This window comes from Acomys russatus, chromosome 19, assembly GCF_903995435.1.
Source record: "Acomys russatus chromosome 19, mAcoRus1.1, whole genome shotgun sequence".
Lineage (NCBI taxonomy): Eukaryota > Metazoa > Chordata > Mammalia > Rodentia > Muridae > Acomys > Acomys russatus.
This window is the reverse complement of record NC_067155.1, coordinates 61,961,524-61,986,310: the sequence shown is the minus strand read 5'-3', so window position 1 is coordinate 61,986,310 and position 24,787 is coordinate 61,961,524. Positions and strand designations below refer to the sequence as shown.

The window sequence follows — 24,787 nt, the reverse complement described above, 5'->3', positions numbered from 1 at the left end:
TGCCACAGCGTGCATGTGGAGACCAGAGGGCAACTTTGTGGACCGATTCTCTCCTTCCACGTCCACTTGGGCTCCAGGGACTGAGTTGCATCTGCAGGCTCGTGTGGCAAGCCCCCTTACCCACTGAGCCATCTTGCCTGCCCTCACAGACTAATCTATCTTGATGCTGGAACTGAACCCAGGCATTCGACTCTGGTAGGCCAATGCTACGTACTGAGCCACACTGGTTCACAGGGACGGGAGCCACTGAGCATTTCAAGTGTGGGGGCAAGGCGCAGTCTCCACCCCACATTGGATTACTGGACTCCAATACAGACCAGTTTACGCACGCCAAAGGATTAAGAAAGCTTTGTGATGAGAGCAAAACAGAACAAATCATGAAGGCCCATCCACTGGCTGCAGGATTTTTCCTTACAGTGGGGTAAACAGGGTTACACAGCACTGCTGGGATTCCAGCCACCGGGGAAACCAGATTCCTTATCTATTGGAAAATTACTATTTATATTTAATGTACATGCATGCATGTGTGTGGCCATGTATGTGGAGGTCACACAATTGCTCCTTCCACCCCACGGTGCTGAGGGAGGGAACCACAGGTCATCAGGCTTGGTTGCAAGCTCCTCTTAACCCACTGTACCATCTTGCTGGCCCAGACTCCTTTCCTCACGCAGGCCCCTGTTTGCCTTTGACTAAGTCAAGGAAATTTACTTACTGACAGACTAACCATCTTTAAAGCTTCGGGCATCTGAGTGTATTTACGGCATGTACAACACACTGTCCTGAAGATGTACACATTGCCAGAGACCAAATTCGACATATTCACATTACATCGTCATGTGCTTGCTTTCTTTTATACTTCTGTGGTGATAACACTAAAAATCTATTTTTGACCGTCTTCAAGCGCTCCTGAATTTATTCCTGTGTCCACGAGACACCTCCTCAACTCTTCCGTCCCCCACCCCTTGGTAACTACCAGAATGTTCCTTTCCCAAGTTCTGCTTCTGATTCTAGGTGCTGTTGAGCCCACATGCACTGCGGCATTTTTGTGCCTGGCTTATTTCACTTGAAGCAGTGTTTTGCTGGTTCAGTCATCAAGCTTGGTACCAAGTGCCTCTGCCCATCTGGCCGGCCCCTGGTTGTAACCTCTCTCTGGGTGTGCCTGGTGCCATCTCACATCATGTGACTATTCTTGTGTTGTTATTAGCAGTCTTTTTGTGTGTGGGGGGGAGTGTTAATGACAAGGTTCCTTGGTGTAGCCCTGGCTGTCCTGGAACTCACTCTGTAGACCAGGCAGACCTCAAATTCAGAGATACAGTCTGCCTCTACCTCCCAAGTGCTAGGATAAAAGGTGTGCACTGCCACTGCCAGGTACTCTTTCACTCTTTAGTCCAGACAGGTTAATAAGATTTCCTTATTTCTAATAAAATTACCCAAGAAAACAACCTAAAAGTAAGAAAGATGATTGGCTTATGGTTGCAGAGGTCTTAGCTCATGGCTGGTTGGCTCTATTGCCTTGGGATAGCCTATGGCTGGTTGGCTCCATTGCTTTGGTATAGCCCATGGCTGATTGGGTCCATTGCCTTGGCATAGCCCATGGCTGGTTGGCTCCATTGCTTTGGTATAGCCCATGGGATAGCCCATGGCTGGTTGGCTCCATTGCCTTGGGATAGCCCATGGCTGGTTGGCTCCATTGTCTTGAGATAACCCATGGTTAATTGGTTCCATTGCCTTGGGAAGGTGGTAAGGTAACATCTTGGCAGCAGGACTTGTGTGGCAGAGAAAGCCTCTCACCTCAAGGACCAGGAAGCACAGAGAACAGACAGGAAGATGGCTGGGACCTTGAAGGGTCTACCTCCAATAACCTAACTTCCTCCCACAGGCCTACCACCTCCCAGAGGCTGGTGAGCGAGTCCCTAACGTGGCCCTTCCCATGACACTCCCTGAGATGTAACGGAGGCATCTTTCCTTGATGTGACTGTTGTTTCTGACTAGATCTGTTGGTATTTAGCCATGACCCTGGCCACTAAGTGCCACAATCTGTCCCCCACTTCTCAGCTCCAGTTATGGTACTTGAAACTGTCTCCCAACATTGCCTGTGTCCCCAGGAGGGCACCCCTACCGTAGACACAAGTTTATAGCCATGGCCTCTAGAATGCCCTCAGATCTCCCTGGAACCCCACTCCTGGCTTCCATCCCATGGAATCCTTCAAACCTGCTTCCTCAGCAGTGCCTGCATCTTCCCTCACCGCCTGTATGCCGTCAGCAAGAGATTCCGAGAGCCAACAGGGCAAGAATTCAATCTTACGGTCCCTGTTGCATGGTCACTGTGTAGATACAAGAATAAAAGCTTGCAGCTGGGCGTGGTGGCACACACTTTTAGTCCTTTAATCCTAGGAACTGGAAGCCAGAGGCAGGAGGATCTCTGAGTTCCAGGTCAGCCAGGCCTTAAGCAAGTGACAGAGCTCCTCTCAAAGTAAATAAATAAAGTCTTGCCACAATGAGCTGCCTGGGGAGCTGTAACTCAGGCCGGGCACCCTGCCCACCTCCTCCTGACAGCTCCACTGATGGCCCAGCTGGGGGGGGGGCACTTCTTGCTCAAGCAGACCCAGGTTCAAATTTAACTTTACTGCTGACTTTGTAGGACTGTTGGGCAGGTTGTAATTCCTCCCAGGCCTCAGCTGTGGGGACAGTAAGGAGTCCTACCTCCAGGGCACAGTGCTTCCTTGAGTGGCCACTCATGCGTACAAAGGAACACGGTATGGGCCTCAGGGACACCCACTAGCTGTGATTTGATTTGAGTGTGAAATGTCCCCACCGGCTTACTCATTTGGACATTTGGTCTCCAGCTGAGGGCTTGGCCTTGAGAGTCTGTGGCACCGTGAGGATGTGGGGCTTAGCTGGAGGATGTGTGTCACTGGGGAGCTGGCCTTGAGGTTTGTAGCCTGGCTCTGCTCTGGCCTTCCTGGTCCCTCCAGATGTGAGTGAGTGCCCACAGGCATACAGTGATGGGCAGCATGCCCTCAGTCCATGAGCCAAAGAAAACCTTTCCTCCCCTAATTTCTCCTCCGGGTGTTTCATCACAGCATGAGAAACGTCCCTGACACAGGCCAACTGGTTCCGGGAAGTGACCCGCTGCTGTGCTCAGCCTGGCTGGAGGGTTGCTGGGCTTCGGAACTGATCTGCTGTAGGAATTTGGAAGACTTTGGAGTTCTGGGCTAGGGGTCTGGGGAAACCTTACAACACCTAAGCAGAGGCTGATGGGAGATTCTCATGTGGACTGTGGGAGACCAGAGTGCCAACGGGAGCCCACACTGCAGGGCCGGACTAATGTCTGGTCTTTAAAGTCCTGGCGGTGGTTAGGAGGGAAGGCCTGGCTGGATGAATTGAGTCGTCCGAGGCAGCCTTCAGGTTAGAGCCTGACCCTGCTTCTGACCTGTCTCCTATTCTGCACAGGCAAGCTCCTGCCAGGTGACAAACTTTTCCCCAGCTATCACGGACCGTATCCCTCCAAACCACGAGCCAGGGCAAGTCCTTCCTCTTCCCTAAATTGTTTTTCTCAGGCAATCTGCCACAGTGGAGAAGATAACGGATGCATTTATAAGGTAGTAGTCGGTTTCGCAGGTCCGAGATCATGAGGGATGACGAGGGGTGCCGGGGGGGGGGGTGACAGGGAAACCCAAACAAAACTCCACAGAAAGCCAGAATTCCCACTACCAACAAACTTAGAATACAGGAGTGGAGGGGGGACCCTCAAAGGCATAGCTCACATTACATCATCATGTGCTTGCTTTCTTTTATACTTCTGTGGTGATAACACTAAAAATCTATTTTTGACCGTCTTCAAGCGCTCCTCAATTTATTCCCGTGTCCACGAGACACCTCCTCAACTCTTCGTCCCCCACCCCTTGGTCACTACCAGAATGTTCCTTTCCCAAGTTCTACTTCTGGCTCCTGTGGACATACTTTCTCAGCATCTCACTGAACTCGGAGTCCTTGAGCCGTCCTGCAGGGGAGCAGGGCATCTGTGCCTGAGGGAGAGGCAGCCAGTGATTAGGCGGCTCTCTCCAAGAGGCTCTTGGCCTCGGTGGGGAAACACTGGCCTATGGACTAAGAACATGCATGCTGAAGGCTAGCACAGTGGCACAGGCAGGTAGCTGAGGCCAGCCTGTCTTTTAAGAAAGTCCCAGGGCTGGAGGGGCCATGGGCTTAACACAGAGGCCCAAGTTCAGTCCCCAGTGCCCGGGGCATGTGGCAGTAACTCCGCCCCCAGGAGATCTAACACTTTCTTCTGGCCCCTGTGCTTGCACACATGCATCTGTGCACATGCACACAGGCATGCACAAATAAGTCTTTTTTTTTTTTTTTTTTTGAGACAGGGTTTCTCTGTGTAGCCTTGGCTGTCCTGGACTCACTTTGTAGACCAGGCTGGCTTTGAACTCACAGCGATCCACCTGCCTCAGCCTTCTGAGTGCTGGGATTAAAGGCGTGTGCCACCACCACCCAGCAATAAGTGTTTTTATTTTTTATTTTTTTAAGTCCTCAGAGGCTGCAGTACCAGGCCCAGAGTCTCATGTGCAGCGCTCTAAGGACTTGGTGCAGCCGGCACCTCAGGCTTGCCTCTGGCCCGCTGCAGCAATGCGTGCATATTTATACACTACCCTTGATCCAGCCATGTGGGCACCCACCTGTCCCCACATCCTCTGCTGCATCTACCACCTCCTAAAACAGCCTTTTAATCTCAAGGCTTTTCTGGGTGACAAGGGGCCTCTTTACGCCAGCTCACAGCCTGCCTCCCCACTCCTTATACACCCAGCTGGTGCTCTACTCTTTGGGTCCAGATCGAACAAGGGTTCCCTTTCTTATGTCAGAATCTCGGATACTGGGGGAAAAAAAAAAGGTCCCATTCCTGAGCAAGTTTTCCCCAACCACAGCAATCTATGCGCTGGAGAGACAGGGCTTAGTGATTAAGAGCACTGGCTGCTCATCCAGAGGACCCAGGTTCAGTTCCCAGCACCCACATGGCAGCTCACACCTGTCTGTAACTCCAGTTCCAGGGGACCCGACACCCTCATACAGACATACATGGCAGCCAAACACCAAAGCACATAAAATAGAAATAAATTATAAAAATAAAGAAGGCCTCAGGCCATTTCTGTAGGAGACCAAGCAAGGCTATTTGTCAGTGACCTCGGCAGTCTCTGTTGCTTGAACGGCTGTCAGATTCCTGAGGCCCCAGTGCCAAACAACACAGGCACCTGGGACAAGGCTGAGGGGAAGTGGTTTTGTGTGCCAGGGATCACGGTCACCTTTAGCCTTACAGGTGTCTCCCCAGGAGACTGGAAGACTGCGGAAGCAGACACAGTGGTCCTGAGAGAAAGCTCCCACCCCCTACCCCACAGCCCTTTGGGGCCCACACAGCCTCCCTCTGGCCTGGGCTGGCTTTCCCTCTCTCCATTTTCCAGTACGGACCATGTTGGAAGCCTGGATTCTAACGTCTTTGACATCTGAGAGGCCTGTCACCTGCACCAGGTGCCCTTGCACGGCTGTGATCAAATGTCCAACATGACATCCTAATGAATCTTTTATTCGGCCTCTGTGGCTACCGGGCCACCACGATGAGGGAGGGATGGTGGGACGACTCAGCTCATGGTGGCAAAGGTGTGTGACAGAGGCTGTCCACCACAGAGCCCAGGAAATAGACGGTGACAGGAAGGACACAGCCACATGGACCCACCCCAGGAGCCTCCTTCCTTCTGCTAGGCCCCTGCTGAAGGTCCCTCAGCCTCTCAGAAAGCACCAGCAGCTGGATCAAACCTCATCCCAAACAGAAGCTGTGGGGGGCGGGGAGAGAGGCATCTCACAGTGAAGATGCCATGTTGTCCCTTCTGGAGAGGACTCGTCCTAAGACAGCAAAAGCTCAGCTGGCACTGGGTCCTGAGGCCTCCTGTCCCTACTCACCACCCCCGTCTCTCAGTCTGTGGAGCACATCCACCCGTCTTTGTCCCCCGTCCCCCACCCCCGGTGACACCCACTGCTGTAAGCAGAGCACATCCTTTCAAGGGGCTTTTTTGTTTGTTTTGTTTTTTGAGACAGGGTTTCTCTGTGTAGCCTTGGCTGTCCTGGACTCGCTTTGTAGACCAGGCTGGCCTTGAACTCACAGCGATCCACCTGCCTCTGCCTCCCGAGTGCTGGGATTAAAGGTGTGGGCCACCACCACCACCACCCGGCTTTTTTTTTTTAAGGTGGAGAAGTTTTATTGTATGAGCCTGGGGAGAGAAGCAAAGAGGGGAGGGGTACCCCAGAGAGAGGAAGAGAGGGAGAGAGAGGAGGGAAAGGCGTGAGAGAGAGAGGAGAGTGAAAGGGGGTAAGCTCACTGGGCCTTTTAACCTGTCTATACCTTTATAACACGCCCACGCTACATACATGTCTGTACATGTATGTAGGGACCGGAGACAAGATGGCTGCTATGTCCCGGCCACCATCCCCTTTTCTTTGAGATGGGTGCTCATTGGCCGAGTTAAAGTGGCTGTCAAGCCTGTCTCTGTCTCCCCAGAACTGGGATTATGTATGTTTGCTCGCACACCTGATGTTTTTAAAAGTGGGTTTAGGAGCTCAAACATGGACCCGCCCCCCCCCCCCCCCCCACTCTCTAGAGGCAAGCACTTCACGGGCAGCCACCTCTGAGGTGTCCCTGTGAGAAGAGGGTTAGAACCACGTGACCTTTGTCCCACTTTGTAGCACGGACACCACCAGTCTTTTCAAGACAGTCTTTACAGTGATACCTTCTGTCCCCATGGGAATCCCATGAGGCAGCAAGGGCTGTCTCCCCTTCAAAGCCACGAAATGGGTTCAGTGTGGTGAAGCAGCCTGCCTAGGGGGTCACAGCTCCTGGGCAGCGTGGTGAGGGAGAGTCAAGGCCAAGGCAGTCTGTGGTGGCACTGTGGACTCTCTTCTGAGGTGGACTCCTCTGCCTGCAGGATGCTAAACGCTACCCTGTGGTGATCACCGATTGAGTCAAGTTTTGTTTTCCAGCCTGGACTCAAGGAATGAGGGCCAGATACCCACATCCTTATCCAGCAATTTTGGGGTCTCAGGGACTTAAGGTTCCTCGTAAGACAAGACCCAGCTGGACAGCTGTTTCTTCAAGCTCTTCCCTTTCTTTCTTGTTTGTTTGTTTCAAGACAGTGTTTTTCTGTGTAGCCTTGGCTGCCCTAGACTCGGTTTGTAGACCAGGCTGGCCTCGAACTCACAGCAATCCACCTGCCTCTGCCTCCCCAGTGCTGGGACTAAAGGCACCACGCCTGGCCCGCTCTTCCCTTTCTTAACTAGCAAAGGTAGATAAAACAAATGTCTTTATCTATTTTGGTAAATTATAACACACACACACATATTATTTAAATGCCAAGAATCCAAACAGCAACAGCTGCCCTGTCTTGAGAACACACACACACGCGCACGCACGCGCACACACACACATGCGCGCGCACGCACACACACACACACACACACACACACGCGCGCACCCTTCTATTCTCAGCATATGCCACTGCTGTTTGATTTCTCTTTAACACCCCCCTCTCCTCAGGAAACCTTGGCTCACACAGTTGACTAACACTTCTTTTGGAGCCCAACAGATTTGAAATATAGCCTGGCTGGCTGAGTCTAACTTAACTTCAAAGATCTCTTTTTCATATCCGAAGACCGGTCTTGACAATCAAAGTTGCTTCTTGAAGGTCTCCAGAGAGAAACTGCAAACAGGGCCTGCAGGGGGTGGGGGTGGGGGGTGGGGGGGGTGGGGGGCTGGAGGGGCCATTCCCACTCATCACTCTCACGTTAGTCCATCCGGCCCCCCATTTCACGGATGTTCAGCACAAAGATAGCCTGATTCGGCGCCCCGGAAACAAATGGAACAAAAGCAATCAGATGTCCCAGTTAAAAATGCCAAAAATTAATGAGTCCAAAAGGAAAAGAAAATGGGTTTTCTCCCCTCAAGACCTCGCATAGCCCTCCAGCCCTCCACCTCAGGGCAATGCTTCTTGTTAAGGGACAAACACTGATTCAGGAGGGTGGGGCCAAGACCTGATATTCTGTTTTTAGGGGGTGCTGGGGCTGGAACCCATGACCTTAGGCAAGGTTCTGCAAGCTCCTCAGGAAGGCACGGAGCCTGGTTCAGGGTCACCCTGAAGTCCCTAAGTCACAAGGGTTGGGTGTAGTCTCAGTTTTTTTTTTATCAATTATTTTTTATTATGAACTTATTAAATGGCCCTGCCTCTTTAACAACCCGACTAACCCAAACAATCAGAAAACGACATTAAAAAACACTACAAGGAAACCTTAAGGATATCAGTTTTTGGCGTGGTCAGCAGGATTTCAGCAGACCAGCAATTCCACCAAAGTCGCTGCTGGAACCTGGAACAGCAGCTGGAACCTCAAACCTCAGCTGGAGTCCAAAGCCTTGAAGCTTTCCCTGGAGCAGTTCTCTCTAGGAGCCTCTTGAAGTACAGAGAGGAACAGCCAAAAACGAGGTCCCAACCAAAGAGCCTCCTCTCCTGTTTTGGGCTCATCTATATATCCTCTCAGTCTGTTTAAGGGTGTTTTTTAACCAAGCTCCCCCACGAAGTAGTCCCACTTTTATGTGGAAAAACATCCTGGTTTCTCACATCTAAGTGGTAAACACCCTGCCCTCTTCTCTGTCCCACACTTGGGATCAAAACAGAAACATGTTTACCTCCCCTTCAGTGGGGTCTCAGAATCCTGGTAGAAAAACCTTGAGTAAAACTGTCTTGGCACCGGCTGGGGAGATGGCTGCTCATCCTGAGGTCCTGAGTTCAATTCCCAGCACCCACATGGCTCACAACCATCTGTAAAGGAATCTGATCCCTCTTCTGGTATGCATGAAAACAGAGCATTCATGTACATAAATCTTAAAGAGAGAAAGAAAGAAAGAAAGAAAGAAAGAAAGAAAGAAAGAAAGAAAGAAAGAAAGAGAGAGAAAGAGAGAAAGAAAGAAAAGACCCCCCCACCAAAAAACGCGTAAACTGTCTTGACGTTTTGGAGGGCACAGTGGCACCACCGTGTCCCTCCCCACAGCTTCGCGTCTTCACCCTTCTAGTCCTTACTAAACACTGATCCCTGAGCAAAACAAGCCAGCAAACACCTGTAGCCCCAGCAACGGAAGCCAGAGGCAGAAGCAGGATGAGTTCAAAGCCAGCCTGAACTACTTAGTGAGACTTCGTCTCAGAAACAAAAGAATAAACAGTGTAACAAGTAATAAAACCATCCACTGTGTACCCCCTCTTCTTCCAGGCCCTGGGAGCCACTATTCTGCTTTTACCTATGAAGTCATCTGTTCTGAGTCCCCCCCATAACAGCAGACCTGTGAAATGCCCATCCTGTGTCTAACTTGTTCTCCTAGTATAATACTTTTAAGTATTTTAAGATTTTAGCCGCCAGGCATGGTGGCACACACCTGTGATGCCAGCACTCAGGAGGCAGAGGCTGGCAGATCTCTGTGGGTTTGAGGCCAGCCTGGCCTACAAAGTGAGTGCAGGACAGCCAAGGCTACACAGAGAAACCCTGCCTGAAAAAAACAAAACAAACAAGTTTTAATCAAGCAATGGTGGCACACATCTTTAATCCCAGCACTTGGGAGGCAGACGCAGGCAGATCTCTGTGAGTTTGAGGCCAGCCTGGTCTACAAAGTGAGTTCAGCACAGCCAAGGATATTTAAAGCAAGCAAACAAACAAAAAACAAAACCCAACAACTCTCAAAAAGCCAAAAATTTTTTTCTAAGTTGTAACATGTTAAGAACTTGCTTCCTGGGGTTGGGGATTTAGCTCAGTGGTAGAGTGCTTGCCTAGCAACCACAAGGCCCTGGGTTTGGTCCTCAGCTCTGGAAAAAAAAAAAAAAAAAGAACTTGCTTCCTCTTAAAGGCTGTATAGTATTCCATTGTGTGGATGTACACAGGTTATCTATCCACCCACCAATGCATACCTGGGTTGTTTCCACTTTGGCTAGTATGTTGGCACATTGTGCACTGTGGTACATATTCTTCTAGTCTTTATTTTTTTAAGATTTATTTTATTTTGTATGTATGAATGCTTTGCCTACATGTATGTCTATTCGCCACATGCCTGGTGCCTAAGGAAATGGTGAGCCTCCATGTAGGGGCTCGGTACTGAACACCGTTCCTTTACAAGAACAATTAGTGCTCTTAACCCCTGAGCCAGCTTTCGAGCCTGTGAAACATACTCTTAAAAGATTTTTTTTCGATTTATTATGTATACAGTATTCTGCCTGCATGTAACACCTGTAGGCCAGAAGAGGGCGCCAGATCTCATTATAGATGGTTATGAGCCACCATGTGGTTGCTGGGAACTGAACTCAGGACCTTTTAGAAGAGCAGGCAGTGCTCTTAACCTCTAAGCCATCTCTCCGGCCCCCGGTCAGCTGTAATTAATGCAACCTAGAGTCACTTGGGAAGTGTCTCAGTGAGGGGTCGTCTTGTTAACTGATGTGGGAAGAAGCAGTCCACTGTGGGCGACGCCATTCCCTAGGCACGTGTGCGCATGTGTGTGTGTATGTGTGTGTGTCTCTTGAACTGTGTAAGAGGAGCAGTGGAGCCTGAATGTACTCCTCTCTGCTCCTGATTGGGCGCGGTGTGCACTTGCTGTCTGAAGTTCCTGCCTGGACTCCCCCCAAATCCTGGACCATAGCCTGCAACTGTGAGCTGAAATAAGCTCCTTTCTCTCCAGAGCTGCTTTCCGTCAGGGTGTTTTATCATGGCAACAGAAGTTAAACCAGACCTTCCTCCAATGATTACATTTTCATTTTCTGTGACTACTATAGCAAACCACACACACACACACACACACACACACACGTGTGCACACGTGAATTGCTTTTGGTTTTTGTGATAGGGTCTCACCGTTTTGTTCAGGTTGCCCTGCTTCAACCTCCAGAGTAACCAGGACTTTGGGTGCATCAGGCCAGCATCAGGCTTTGTGCTGTGGGTCCACTTCCAGGGCAGGATGACTGTGACTGGACAGGTCAGTCCATTGCTCACTCACCTTTAAAATGCTAGAAGCAACTCCTCTTTTTTTTTTTTTTTTTTTGGTTTTGGTTTTTGGTTTTTCAAGACAGGGTTTCTCTATATAGCCTTAGCTGTCCTAAGCTTACTTTGTAGATCAAGCTAGCCTCGAACTCACAGCGATCCACCTGCCTCTGCCTCCCGAGTGCTGGGATTAAAGGCATGTGCCACCATGCCTGGTCCAAAAACACCTTTTGGCCTAGTGCTGTCAGTAAGTATTTGTCAACTAAATGAACAAATGCACTCCAGTTATGTCAGTGCAGTGTTAAGAGTTGAGAGTTTAGGTAGACTGTTCATTTGGTTCAGAAAAATAAATAAGAACAAAATTGCGCCAGGTGTGGTGGCACATGCCTGTAATCCCAGCGCTCAGGAGGCAAAGGCAGGTGGATCACTGTAAGTTCAAGGCCAGCCTGGTCTACAGAGTGAGTCCAGGGCAAGACAGAGAAACCCCATCTTGGGAGAAAAAGAAAGAAAGAAAGAAAGAAAGAAAGAAAGAAAGAAAGAAAGAAAAGAAAAGTACAACTTAGTGGAATTTCAGGTATCACAAAGCTTTATCACTCTTACCCAAAACGGAAGCCTGGTCCCCACTAAGAAGTCACTCGGTGCTCGTTGGCAACTGTCCAGCTCCTGGCAACCAGCAAACTGCCCTTCTGTTTCTCCGGCTACCCCAGCTCTGGACATGTAACATGTGTGCCAGACTCACAGGCCTCTTGCAATTGGGTTTTTCTCAAGGGGAAGATTCTGCATGCTCTGCGGCCTGTGTTAGTAACCGGAAGGCTTTCTTACTTCACAGCTGTGCTGGGCTGGAACCTACTCGGGCCAGCTCTCCAGGGGCTCACTGACTTTGAAACACTCAGGACTTTTCAGAACCTGTTGTTTACCCGCTGGTGGCTTGAGCTTAGCCACCTGTCACGGGCACACTTAGCCCACTGGTGCTGACAAATGGTCCAATCTAGACAAGGTGCATGAGAGTCAGGATTCAGCATGGTCCTGGCTTGTGTGGCCTCTGCCAGCAGCCCGAGTTGTCCCCCCCTCCATCCCCACCCCACAACCTTAGCAAGACCAGGCACTTTCTGACAGGTGTTTCTCAAGACGTGGGATGAGAGGGGCGTGCATCCCCCTCTCAGCTGTGCGCCCCCCCCCCCACCCCCCCCCGTTGAAGGCGGTTAGTTTATCTCCTGTTCTGTGTTCATAAGGGACACCTGCCATCCAGTTCCACACAGATGGGACCCTGGTCAGACCCCAGTGTCGTTAGCCTCCTGGGTTGAGGGCCGGCTGTAGACAGTCTGCTCAGCCACAGGGGACCGGGAGGTTCTTTGGCATTGGGTCCCCCTGGCAGCCCTGCTTCATAGTGAAGGGTCCCGGAGTGACACAAACTCTTCTCTGCTTTCAGGCAGCTCCCACAAACTTCAGAGTGAAAATTCTCAGTACCCAGGGGAGAGCTTTGGGGCCAGGCACCTGTGTTGTAGACAGCTTAGGTTTCTGGCCACCCCTGTACCATGGCGGCCGGCTGGAGAGGCTGGCAGGCTGGGACTGGGCTGGGCTTGGATTCTGGCTCTAGAACACTGTTCTCTGTGCCCACTTCAGGCCTTCATCTCCCCTGAGCACTTTATTCACATCCATGAACTAGAACTTAACACATAGGTTGGTTGTCAGGGTAACAGGGAGTGACTTTTCTAAAACTCAGGGCTATCAGAGTCTGGGGAGCATGGCTCAGCCTGTAAGTGGTTGCTGTGAAAGCTGAGGGCCTGAGTTTGCGGCCCAGAACACACAGCCCGTTTGCTGTGCGCCTGTAATCCTAGCGCCAGGAGGTGGAGTCAGACAGGTAAACATCTGTAGCACTGATCAGCCATGAACTCCCGATTCACTGAAAAAGAAGGTGGAGGGGCTGGAGAGGTGGCTCAGCAGTTAAGAGCAGTGGCGGCTCTTCCAGAGGACCCAGGTTCTGTTCCTAGCACCCACATGGCAGCTCATAACCATCTGCAACTCCAGTTTCAGGGGAACCTGATGCCCCCTTCTGGCCTCCACAGGCACTGCATGCATGTGACACAGACATGCATACAGGCAAACACCCACATATATGAAGCAAAAATAAGTAAAATCTCAAGAAGACATTAAAAACGATAATGTGGAAAACAATACAGAAAAACATCTGATGTTGACCTCTTGCCTCCATATGCACATACAAACAAGTATGCATGTGAGCACACACACACACATGAACGTGAACACATGTAACACACACACACACACACACACACACACACACACATACACACCAGCAAGGGCTTTACACAGCTCCTGGCTTCTAGCAAGCTTTGATTTGTCACTAGCTGTGTGACTTGGTGCTGGCTCAGGTGTACTTATTAACAGCTCTCCACAATTGCGTAGCACTGCAAAATTCCCTTATTTATAGGGGACAGGGACGCACAGATCCCTTTCCTGGGCTGACACCTGCCCAGCAGTTTCCAGTGTTGGCTGCTGAGAGGGTCCCTCCCATAAAGGGCCACCTATGGCCAAAGGCAGCCATCTATTCTGGAGGTCATGCATGGCCTTTGAAACGGAGGTGGCCCATACGTGGGTCCCCACACCTCTGGTGGGGACCGTCCCTGCTGCAGCCTCCACAGGGAGCTAGTGGAGTCTTTCTACCAGGTCTCCTGCTGTCTCTCAATCCCCACTGCAGTGCATGGTCTCTCCAGGGCGATTTCTCAGTAAATCGCTGGCCCAGACATCCACTTTGCATTCCTTCCAGAAGGGGGAAGGTCCATCGTATCATTCACATGGAGACTCAAGAGGACACACCAGAAAGCAAAAACCACAGACGCCTCATGGGTCCCGATATAAAAAATAATTTTTTAATAATTAAAAAGAACAGCTGCTACAGAGCTAAATGGGTAAAACCTGTGTGGCACTTGCCTCAAGAGACTGCAAAGCCGGGGGCAAACCCTGGATATGGGTGGCTTTCAACACGGGCATAGGACTGCCTAACTGGAAAAGAACAGCAGAAAAAAAATCAGCCCTAAATTTACACCATCTACAAAAACCAGCTCCTAGGGCATCAAAGACAAAACCTGTAAACTTTTAGAAGAAGGGCCAAGGGCCGGCAAGATGGTTCAGTGGGCAAAGGTGCTTGTTGCCAAGCCTGAGGACCTGATTTAGTTGAGGGACCTACACTTTGGAAAGGGAGGACTGACTCCTGCCACGTTGTCTCCGGCCTCCGCGGGTATGCTGTGCTGTGCATATAGGCATGTGCACATCTGGTCAGGGACTCAAGAAAATATTTGCAAGTCAGACAAATGAGAACAAGAAGTCAGGTGTGCTGACACGGGCTTCGAGTCCCAGCACATCGCAGGCTGAGGCAGGAGGATGGAGAGTCTGAAGCCATCACGGGAAACATAGAATCTGAAAACAGGTATTTAATTTCAAGCATACTGCTCCAAAGTTGGTGTTTAAAGAGCCCCTGGCAGCTCAATGCTTGCAAATGAAGGGCTGGCCAGGCAGCTCAGCCAGAAAGGGCTCCTGCCACCGTCCTGACGCCCAGACTTGGATGCTCTGGTCCTACGTGGTAGAAGGAGAGAGCTGTCCTCCGACCTTCAAGAGTGTGATGTGGAGTGTGCACATACACACAGCTACAGTTTTAAATTTTAATAACATTTTTTAAAAAAGAAAAATGCAAACGAAAGCCACAATGAGCTAGCTGCCTCAGCATACTTGTCAGGTGTCTGTGTTGAGACAAACAGGAATGGGCCGGGATTGGCTAGTACACGCAGAAACAGGAACCTGTGGGAATAGTAAGCGGGTGCACAAGCCGCTCTGGCGGTTCATCGGTTTATACACCAAAGGAGTAGAATCAAAAACCCCAACAGAAATCTGTACAGCCGTGCTTGTCACAGCTTTCTTCACAATGGAAACAGCCTGAGCCTCTGCCGGCTGGTGAACGGGCAGACTGTGGTACGTCCATACAATGGAATGTTATTCAGCCTCTACAAAGGAGTCAGAAGCCTGGCTTGTAGTGGTTCAGGCCAGTAACCTTAGACATTCAGGAAGCTGAGGCAAGAGAATCACAAGTTCAAGGCTAGCCTTGGCTACCAAGTAAGCTCAAAGCTAGCCTAGGTATCTTAGTGAAACTGACAATTTTAAAAGTAAAAACAGCGATGGGCATATCTGCGATACAGTGTTTGCCTCTTATGCACAAGGCCCTAGATTAAATTCTCAGGACTGAAGATGAACAGGAATAAAGTTCTGATTCATTTATGTGAACTCTCTAGAGGAGTGGAGTTCACAGAGACTGGAGAACGGCAGGTGCTGGGTGTTGGGTGCTGGGTGCTGGGTGCAGGAAGAAATGGGGAGTCGGGCTTCAGGGGACAGGGTTTGAGATGTAAAGATGAAGCAGGTCCAGAGATAGGGGTGATGGCTGTGAGTACTTGACATGCCGCTGAGCAGGACACTTAAATTGGTCAGGGTGAGGCAGTCCTGGTGGTGCACGCCTTTAATCCCAGAACTTGGGAGGCAGAGGCAGGTGGATCACTGTGAGTTCGAGGCCAGCCTGGTCTACAAAGTGAGCTTAGGACAGCCAAGATAACACAGAGACACCATCTTGAAAAAACTAAAAACAAAAACAAAAAACAAAAATAAAACAAACAAAACACCCCAAAGCATTTTCCACAAAGATTTGGAGTACATAGGAGAGAGACAGACAGACAGACAGACAGACAGAAACAGAGACAGAGACACAGAGAGAGTGAGACAGACAGAGAGAGAGAGAGAGACAGAGACACAGAGAGAGAGAGACAGAGACACACAGAGAGAGAGAGACAGAGAGAGAGAGACCTAGTGCCTACCGTGCCTGAACAGGGCCAGGCAGACCTGGGGTGCAAGCCTGGTTCCCTGCCTCAGGAGCCGTGTCCATGGGTATGACATATGACCTCAGGGCCTCGTTTTTCCCTGTCTGTAAAATAGGGATAACACAACCTCACAGAGCTGCCGTGTGAACTCAGCGTGCAGAGAATGCCAGCCAGGCCGCCCCACAGAGCACCCTGGTGCCACCCTGTTCCCTGGAGTACCAGAGACAGACAATTGGCCTCCAGCTTCGAACTCAACCCCCTCCCCTGCTACCCCACACTTGGCCCCTTTCCAGGCACACTGTGGCTAAGGATGGAGTTTCTGGCTGTCCTTGGGTAGCTGCGATCGCGCTCAGGCACTGTGTGTGCTCTAGGAGCCTCCCAAGCAGGGCAGCATCCCCGTGCTTCTGAGACAAGCACGCCTGAGCACACTGAGTCTCCGTTGAACACAGCGGGATGGTCAGGTGGGGGAAGGCTCGCCCAGCATGTGTGAAGCCCTGGGTTTGAGTCCCAGCATAGATGGAGTGTGGTGATGCAAGAGATCTGAAGTTCAAAGCCATCCTCAGCTGTATGACAAGTTCAGGTCCAGCCTGGGCTACGTGAGGCTGTCTCAAAAGTGGTAACAATACAGCGGCAGTTTGTACTGAGTTGGCTCACCCTTCTGCCTCTTCAAACCAAGATTTCATCTTGCTCTCCGGTTTCTCACGCCGCCCCTCTGCTGTGTGTGATTATTTTTCCCTCCGCTGTGTGTGATTATTTTTCCCTCTGCTGCCTGTGATTATTTTTCCCTCTGCTATGTGTGATTATTTTTTCAAAGTCACAGAAATGAGCCTCTTGAACTGGACAGCGCTCCCTGCACCCCCAGCACCGCCGCACCCCTGCACCCCTGCACCTCCCACATCACCCACACTCTTTGCACCCCCACACCCCACACCCCTGCACCCCCACTCTCCGCACCCCACACCCCTGCACCCCCACTCTCCGCACCCCACACCCATGCACCCCCACTCTCCGCACCCCACACACCCACACCCCCTGCACCCTATGCACCCCATGCACCCCTCGCATCCCCTACACCCCCCACACCCCTGCATTCCCCACACCCCCACCCCCACACCCCTGCACCCCCACTCTCCACACCCCACACACCCACACCCCCTGCACCCCATGCACCCCTTGCATCCCCTACACCCCCATACCCCCTGCACCCCCACACCCCCACCCCCACACCCCTGCACCCCCACTCTCCACACCCCACACACCCACACCCCATGTACCCCTCGCATCCCCTACACCCCCACACCCTCCTGCACCCCTGTACCCCCCGCACTCCCCCCACCCCGCCAGAGCACACTTGACTGTTGGGGCTGTTACCTCAGACCTAGGGTAACAGATAGCAGGGTTCTTGTGTTTAGAGGGAGAAAGGCTGTAAGGAGACGACAGTTCACTTTGTCCTGAGTCTCAGATAAAGAAATAAACTCTCAACACCATGTCTCCCCAGAGAGATGAGAAATGGCTTAGTTTGGGCCAGGAGTGGTGATGCTCAGCTGAGAAGCCACGGAGGCTGGAGTCGGGTAGGGGATCTGGAGTTCAAGGCCAGCCTGGGCTCCATAGTGAGACCCCTGTCTTTATTTTTTTAAAAGGGGCGGGGGGGGGAGGAAGGAAAGAAGGGAGGGAGGGAAGGAGGGAGGGAGGGGAGGAGGGAGGGAGGGAAGGATACATAGTGCGGAATGGCTTTATGGTGTGGGGGTCTGTGGAGTCTCAGATCGAATGTCTTCAGGGCCAGACAAATAGACAAAGTGGGGGGAGCAAGGAGCAGCAGTGGGACATGGAGATGACAGCACAGCCCTCAGGGCTAGAGGTCATTACGGAAAGGGAGGCTGAGGCAGGACACAGGCCCACCACAGTCCAGACCCCTGGGAGTGTCGCTTTTAGTATGAATTCTCCCCATTTAAAGCATGGGTGGGTGCTTTAAATCAAAGCCAAGTCAAAGCTGAGACCTTCTCTGCATAAGCCTCTTGTGTTAACGCTACTTCTGTCACAGAGTCAAAAGACCCAAACAAGTGGCCCTCCACACGGCCCAGTGGTGCTCTTGGACACACGTGACAGTGGACCCACGAGGTTAGATCACCTCATCACTGTCTGTGTAAATACATACTATGATGTTCCCACAGCTGGGAAACAGCCACCTGAGGCATTCTGGGAACTGTGAAACAATGAATGGAAACAGAATTCAGGCCTAGAACAAAGGCAGTGGTCACACCCCGGAGAACACCGGGCACTGCCACTGCGCAGTGCCCAACCATAACTCCCAATACCCCCTCCCTTCTCCCTGCCCAACCAAATTCAACGTAAATGCCAGGCTTACCCATCCAGCGTGCTAGACAGTGAGACAAGGCCCTCTGCCTGTCTCGGGTGGGAAAAGGGTGCAGCAAAGCCACCTGGAGGGAGCCTTGGTCATCTTGATCACATGTGCTTCCTTCCTAGGGTGGTGAAATTCCGCCGCACAGGAGAGAGTGCAAGGTCAGAGGACAACGCGGCTTCTGAGGACCATGATGTCCAGATCGAGGGGGTCAGAGTGGGCCTAGAAGCGGTTGAGCTGGATGATGGGGCAGCTGTGCCCAAGGAGTTTGCCAATCCCACTGATGGTGAGAAAGCCCAGCGGCTCAGGCGTTAGCCTGGCACCCAGGTTGCCTGCTTGGGTGGTGGCCTTAGGTCTTGTGAAGGGGCAGTGGGGGAAGGTAGAGGGCCCCAGGGTGACACGGGAAGTGTAGGCTGGGACCACAAGGCTTACTTCAGGGGGTCCTATTACGTCACAATCCCTGTCAGTTGCATCACCGCACACTTGGCTGATGAGGGTCATGAGGGGGATGGTGGTGGTGACGATGGTGATTATGGTGATAAATATGATGTTGATGGTGGTGGTGATGATGGTGATGATGGTGATGATGGTGATGATGATGGTAGTGATGGTGGTGATGGTGGTGGTGATGGTGATGATGGTGGTGATGGTGGTGGTGATGATGGTGATGATGATGGTAGTGATGGTGGTGATGGTGGTGGTGATGGTGATGGTGGTGATGATGATGGTGGTGATGGTGGTGATGGTGATGGTGGTGATGGTGGTGGTGATGGTGGAGGTGGTGATGGTGATGGTGGTGGTGATGGTGGTGGTGATGGTGGTGGTGGTGATGGTGGTGATGGTGATGGGGATGGTGGTGATGGTGGTAATCATGGTGATGGTAGTGATGGTGATGGTGGTGACGGTGATGGTGATGATGATGGTGGTGATGATGATGGTGATGGTGGTGATGATGATGGTAGTGATGGTGGTGATGGTGATGATGATGGTGATGATGGTGGTGATGGTGGTGATGGTGGTGGTGATGGTGATGGTGGTGATGGTGGTGACAGTGATGATGATGGTGGTGGTGATGATGGTGATGGTGGTGATGGTGTTAATCATGGTGATGATGGTGGTGATGGTGATGGTGGTGATGGTGGTGGTGGTGGTGATGATGATGGTGGTTATGATGTTACTTTGTTTAGCAGTACATGCTGCAGATGATCAGCTTGTCTGGGGACAACTCCAGATGCCACACTAGGACAAACAAAAGACGTGTTGATCCCTCCTCTCTTCTCCTTTTTCTTTCCTAGACACTTTCATGGTGGAAGATGCGGTGGAAGCCATTGGGTTTGGAAGATTTCAGTGGAAGCTCTCTGTTCTCACTGGCTTGGCATGGGTAAATATCTGGGCACAGCACCTGGTGCACCCCAGGGATCCCCTGCTGCTCAGCTGGGAACCAGAGCCACAGGAATAACACAGTTCTCTCCTCACATAACTGTTGCCTGAACACCAATCAGCAAGAGGTGATGTGTGGTGATGGTCCAGGTGCATGCTGAGAGGAAAGTGGACATGGCTGGCCATCACCCCCCAGGAAGCATCTAGCTATGGAAGTGGATGTCCTTGGAGACTCAGGGCTCCTGTGAGGTGATGGCTTCGGGTGCCATATTTCTGCCCAGAGAAACAGACACGATAAACATTTGCCATCTGGGCTGGTGTATAATTCGGTGTATTCACCTAGCTGTGTCCCAGGCCCTGGGCTCCACTCCCAAGTACTGCAAAAATTAAAATGAAATGAAGAATGCCTTCTGATTCAAGGCATTCACAACCCCTGGCTAAGACCCCTTATGGCGCTGTGACCCACAGCAAGCCTTCCGGATCCAGCTGCAACCGCCTGAGTGTGATGCGAGGGGTCATCTAAACCCACGTTCTCCAAAATGGACCAGTTTCTCTGCCATTTCTCTCACTAATGAGAAACAGACCTTTACTGGTCCCCACACGCCCATGGCCTGAGCATGGGTCTGCTTTTACCTGTCCAGTCATAAAGTGGTATCAATACACTTAGTAACTGGGGCGTCTTGATACAATCCTAATACATCCAAACCTTGTGTTCATTAAATATGCAGACGGTTCTTCAGGCACACGTGACTCACCAAGAGAAGGGAGTAACTGCACTGACGACAAGGACCACACTGTCCTGCGTCTGAGAAAATGTGGGCTCAGATGTTAGACACGTGATGTTCTGTCATTTCGTCTGGGGGGCATCTGTACTTATTTCTACATTTTGTGTGTGTGTGAGTGTGCATATGTGTTTTTATGTGTGTGTATGTGTGTGTGTGAGAGAGAGACAAAGAGTGAGTTTGGAGGGCATGTGTGTGTGTGCTGTGTATGTGCCATGTGTGTATAAGTGTGATTGTGTACATGTGCACTGTGTATGTGCTGTGAGAGTGTGTGTGTCTTTGTGTGTGTGTGTGTGTGTGTGTGTGCGCGCGCACCATGGTGAACATGTATATGGTAGTCAGAGCACAGCTTGTTGCAGGGGTAGGAGTTGGTTCATTATGTCTAACGGTCAAATTCATGGCCTCAGGCTTGACTGACAGCAAGCGCTTCACTCGCTGAGCTGCCTCACTGGCCCAAAGTCCTGTATTTTAAAAAATATTTGTAAATATGAGGGACTACGGTGCTACATGTCTGTAATCCCGGTGTTTGGGAGATAAGAAGATTGATGGTTTGGGCCAGGCTGGGATACAATATGAGCCCCTGGTTCACAAAACAAACAAAATGCAGAGCTATCAGTGAGATGGTGCGCGCGCGCGCACACACACACACACACACACACACACACACACACACACATACACGAATGAATGTAATTTTAAAAGATTTATTTATTTGTTATGAATACAGTGTTCTTCCTGCGTGTACACCTGCAGGTCAGAAGATCTCATTATAGATGGTTGTGAGCCACCATGTGGTTGCTGGGAATTGAACTCAGAACCTTTGGAAGAACAGCCAATGCTCTTAACCTCTGAGCCATCTCTCCAACCCCAGAATGGAATTTTAAAAAATGACTAGAGAAGTGGCTCAGCGGTTAAGAGTGCTGGTTGTTCATCCAGAGGGCCCAGGTTCAGTTCCCACAATTCCCAGCTCCCATGTGGTGGCTCACAAGTGCCTGTAACTCCAGCCCCAGGGGAGCCAGCATCCTCCTCTGACCTTCACTGGCACTGCATGGTGTGTGTCCCCCTGTAAGAGCTCACTGGTTTAAGCCTCAGAGGCTTTCCTCTGAGGATGTCTGGCTGGGTGCCAGCAGGAAGCAGAAGGGTTGGCCGCCCTTTCTGAGTGCGGGGCAGGGCAGGGTGGGGCGGGGTGCACCCCTGCCTCACAGCACCCCTTCCTCCCACAGATGGCCGACGCCATGGAGATGATGATCCTGAGCATCCTGGCACCTCAGCTGCATTGTGAGTGGCGACTCCCCAGCTGGCAGGTGGCGCTGCTGACTTCGGTAGGTGACCCGGCAGCTCACAGATTTTCCCCGGTGTCCTGTGGGATGCTGCCCCTCTCCTGCTGCCGGGGCTCTGCAGAAGAGAGCCAGGCTGTCCTAAGAGCAGACCTAAAGCAATTCCAGGCGGAAGGGCTCATCTCTGCTTACAGCCCAGCAGCAGTTTGTCACTGAGGGACGTCAGGGCAGGAACTCAAAGCAGGGATGTGGAGGCAGGACCTGAAACAGAGGCTGGGGAGGGAGGCTGGGGAGGAGTGCTGCTTACTGTCTTGTTCCTCATGATTTGCTCAGTTTACCTCCTCATAGCACCCAGGATCGCCTAGCAGTGATCACTGACAGTGAGCCAGGACCTCCCACAAAATGTACCACAAAGCCAGGCGGTGGTGGCATAAGCCTTTAAATCCAGCACTCAGGAGGCAGAGGCTGGAGGCCTATCCCTGTGAGTTCCAGAACAGCCGAGTCTTCTACAGAAGTGAGTCCCAGGACAGCCAAGGTTGTCTTGAAAAACAAAATCAAGACAGGCGTGGTGGCGCATGCCTTTAATTCCAGCACTCAGGAGGCAGAGGCAGGCATATTGCCGTGAGTTCGAGGCCAGCCTGGTGAGTCTAGGACAGCCAAAGCTACACAGAGAAACCCTGTCTGGAAAAACAAAAATAAATAAATAAAAATTAAAAAAAAAAAAAAAGGAAGAAGAAAGAAGAAAGGAAGGAAGGAAGGAAATGTACCACAGGGCAATCTAGTGGGGGCATTTTCTCAACTGAGATCCCCTCTCCTGAAACAACTGAGGCCTGTGTCAAGTTGACATAAAACTGGTCAGCACACTAGCCCTAGATGGAAACACCGATGTCAGCTTCTCTTAGCTCCCCTTTCCTTGTATGTATCCCAGCAGGTCAGCAGTCAGCTATACCCACCCAGTGCTTTAGCTGTTTAGGGACCCCAGAAAACCTGGAACCCACCAGCATGTGTCATGGGCACCGTACAAGCCTCACTTTCCCCACCTGCAAACAAGAGATGCCATCCTGCCTCCCGGGAGGGTGATGTGAAGGCTGGACATGTGGCACTCACAGGTAGTAGATGCTCCGAGAAGTTTTGCTCCGAGAATTCAGAGGAGGGGATAGAAGGGCTGAGGAAGGGAGAGAGAGAGAGAGAGAGAGAGAGAGAGAGAGAGAGAGAGAGAGAGAGAGAGAGAGAGAGACAGACAGACAGACAGACAGACAGACACAGACAGAGAGAGACACAGAGAGACAGAGAGTGCAGCCACCAAGGTCACAGCAGCAGAGGCAACTTAAGGGAGACAGGGCTGATGTGGTTGAAAGTCTGAGCAGGCACAGTCCAGGCTGTCCTGGAGGGCAAGGCAGGAAGTAGGAGTGCCAGGCAGCTGGTCATGTGGCGTTCCCCGTCAGGAGGCAAAGAGACCATCGTTGGTGTCCAGACCTCTCTGTTTACTTGGCCTGGCTCACGGGATGGTGCCGCCTGCATTAGATGGGGCTTCTCCAGCGCAGCGCAGGAACCCTTCATAGCCGGGCCCACGGGTTTGCCTTCTTGGCGATTCTGGAGTCAAGTTGGCAATCAACACCAACCACCAACCACCACACACAGCTTCTACTGTGCCCTTTAACCTTCGTAAGTCTGTTACAGACAGAGCAAGCCGGTCGTTCCAGGTCACACAGCCCAGCTGTGACCAAGAGCAGTTGCTAATTAGTGACAGATCCCAGGACACTGAGTTCGATCATTGCTGCAGTTTTAGCTGACTGACTAGGAGTGCTACCTAAGGCACAGCATGGCTGATTTGAGCAATGAGGTCACAGCTCAGTGGGAGTCAGGCACTGCGCACACTCCTACATGTTTGTGGCTGAGGAGCAGCCTTGAGTGAAAAACAATGGGGCTGAGTAAAGGAGAGGGAGACTGTTCCCTTCCCTCCACCCTCCCCCTGGGGAGCAACCTCTCTCATGGAGGTTGTTGAAGAGCCTAGATGGGCCAGGTCTGGGGTGGAGAGTTTGCCTACCATGTTTCTTTAACACTGGCTGTCCTGTAGAAGCGGCTCTCTTAAGGTTCTGCCATTCCTCTCTTTTTTGTGGAGAAGGAAGCCAAGGATGAGAGAAGTCAGTAAGAAGGCTTGCATTGAGAAAAGGAGGAAGAGGAGGGGAGGAGGGAGAGGAGGGAGAGAAGGGGAGGAGGGAGGGGAGGGGAGGAGGGAGAGGAGGGGAGGAGGGAGAGGAGGGGAAGAAGGAGAGAAAGGGAGGAAGGAGGGGAGGGGAGGAGGGAAAGGAGGGGAGAGGAGGGGAGGAGGGAGGGGAGAGGAGGAGGGAGAGAAATGGGAGGAGGAAGAGAAATGGGAGAAGGGAGAGGAGGGGAGGAGGGAGGGGAGGTGAGGAGGGAGGGGAGGGGAGGAGGAAGAGAAATGGGAGGAGGAAGAGGAGGGGAGGAGAGAGAGGAGGGAGGAGAGGAGGAGGGAAAAGAGGGGAGGAGGGAGGGGAGGGGAAGAAGGAGAGGAGGGGAGGAGGGAGAGGAGGGGAGGAGGGAGGGGAGGAGGGAGAGGAGGGGAGGAGGAAGAGAAATGGGAGGAGGGAGAGGGAGAGAACTATGACAGCGAAGCTATGCACATAGATGCACACAAGAAAACTGTGCTCAAAGGACTGCAAGTCCAAGACCAGCTGGGGCTATATAGTCCATGCTTGTAACAAAGACAGAACCACACGCTTAATCCCAGCTCTTGGGGAGGGTGGGCAGAGGCAGGTGGATCTCTGGGAGTTCGAGGCCAGCCTGGTCTACAAAGTGTTCCAAGACAGCCAGGGCTATAAAGATAGGCCTTGTCTTTAAAACAAACAAACAAACAAACAAACACGTCTGGGTTCGGTAACTACCATCCCTGTAACCCTGCTGTAAGAAAACTGGTAGAGGCCCAGGTCCTGAGCTAGCGTGCCCAGCCCGTGTACTCACTTAACCACTGTGGGAGCACATGCCTTTCCCTTACTGAACTTCAGCACCCTCTACAGAGAAATGGGAGTAACA

General features: G+C 51.6%; 1 protein-coding gene across 1 annotated transcript in view; it reads left to right on the top strand.

The window, feature by feature from the left end:
- The window catches only part of Svop (SV2 related protein), a 60,499-nt gene that overhangs the window by 7,208 nt on the left and 28,504 nt on the right, over window positions 1-24,787 (top strand). The window contains exons 2-4 of the mRNA XM_051161699.1: window positions 18,420-18,580; window positions 19,590-19,675; window positions 21,680-21,778. Of these exons, the coding sequence (XP_051017656.1) occupies window positions 18,420-18,580; window positions 19,590-19,675; window positions 21,680-21,778 (346 nt within the window). The remainder of the gene's footprint in view (window positions 1-18,419; window positions 18,581-19,589; window positions 19,676-21,679; window positions 21,779-24,787) is intronic.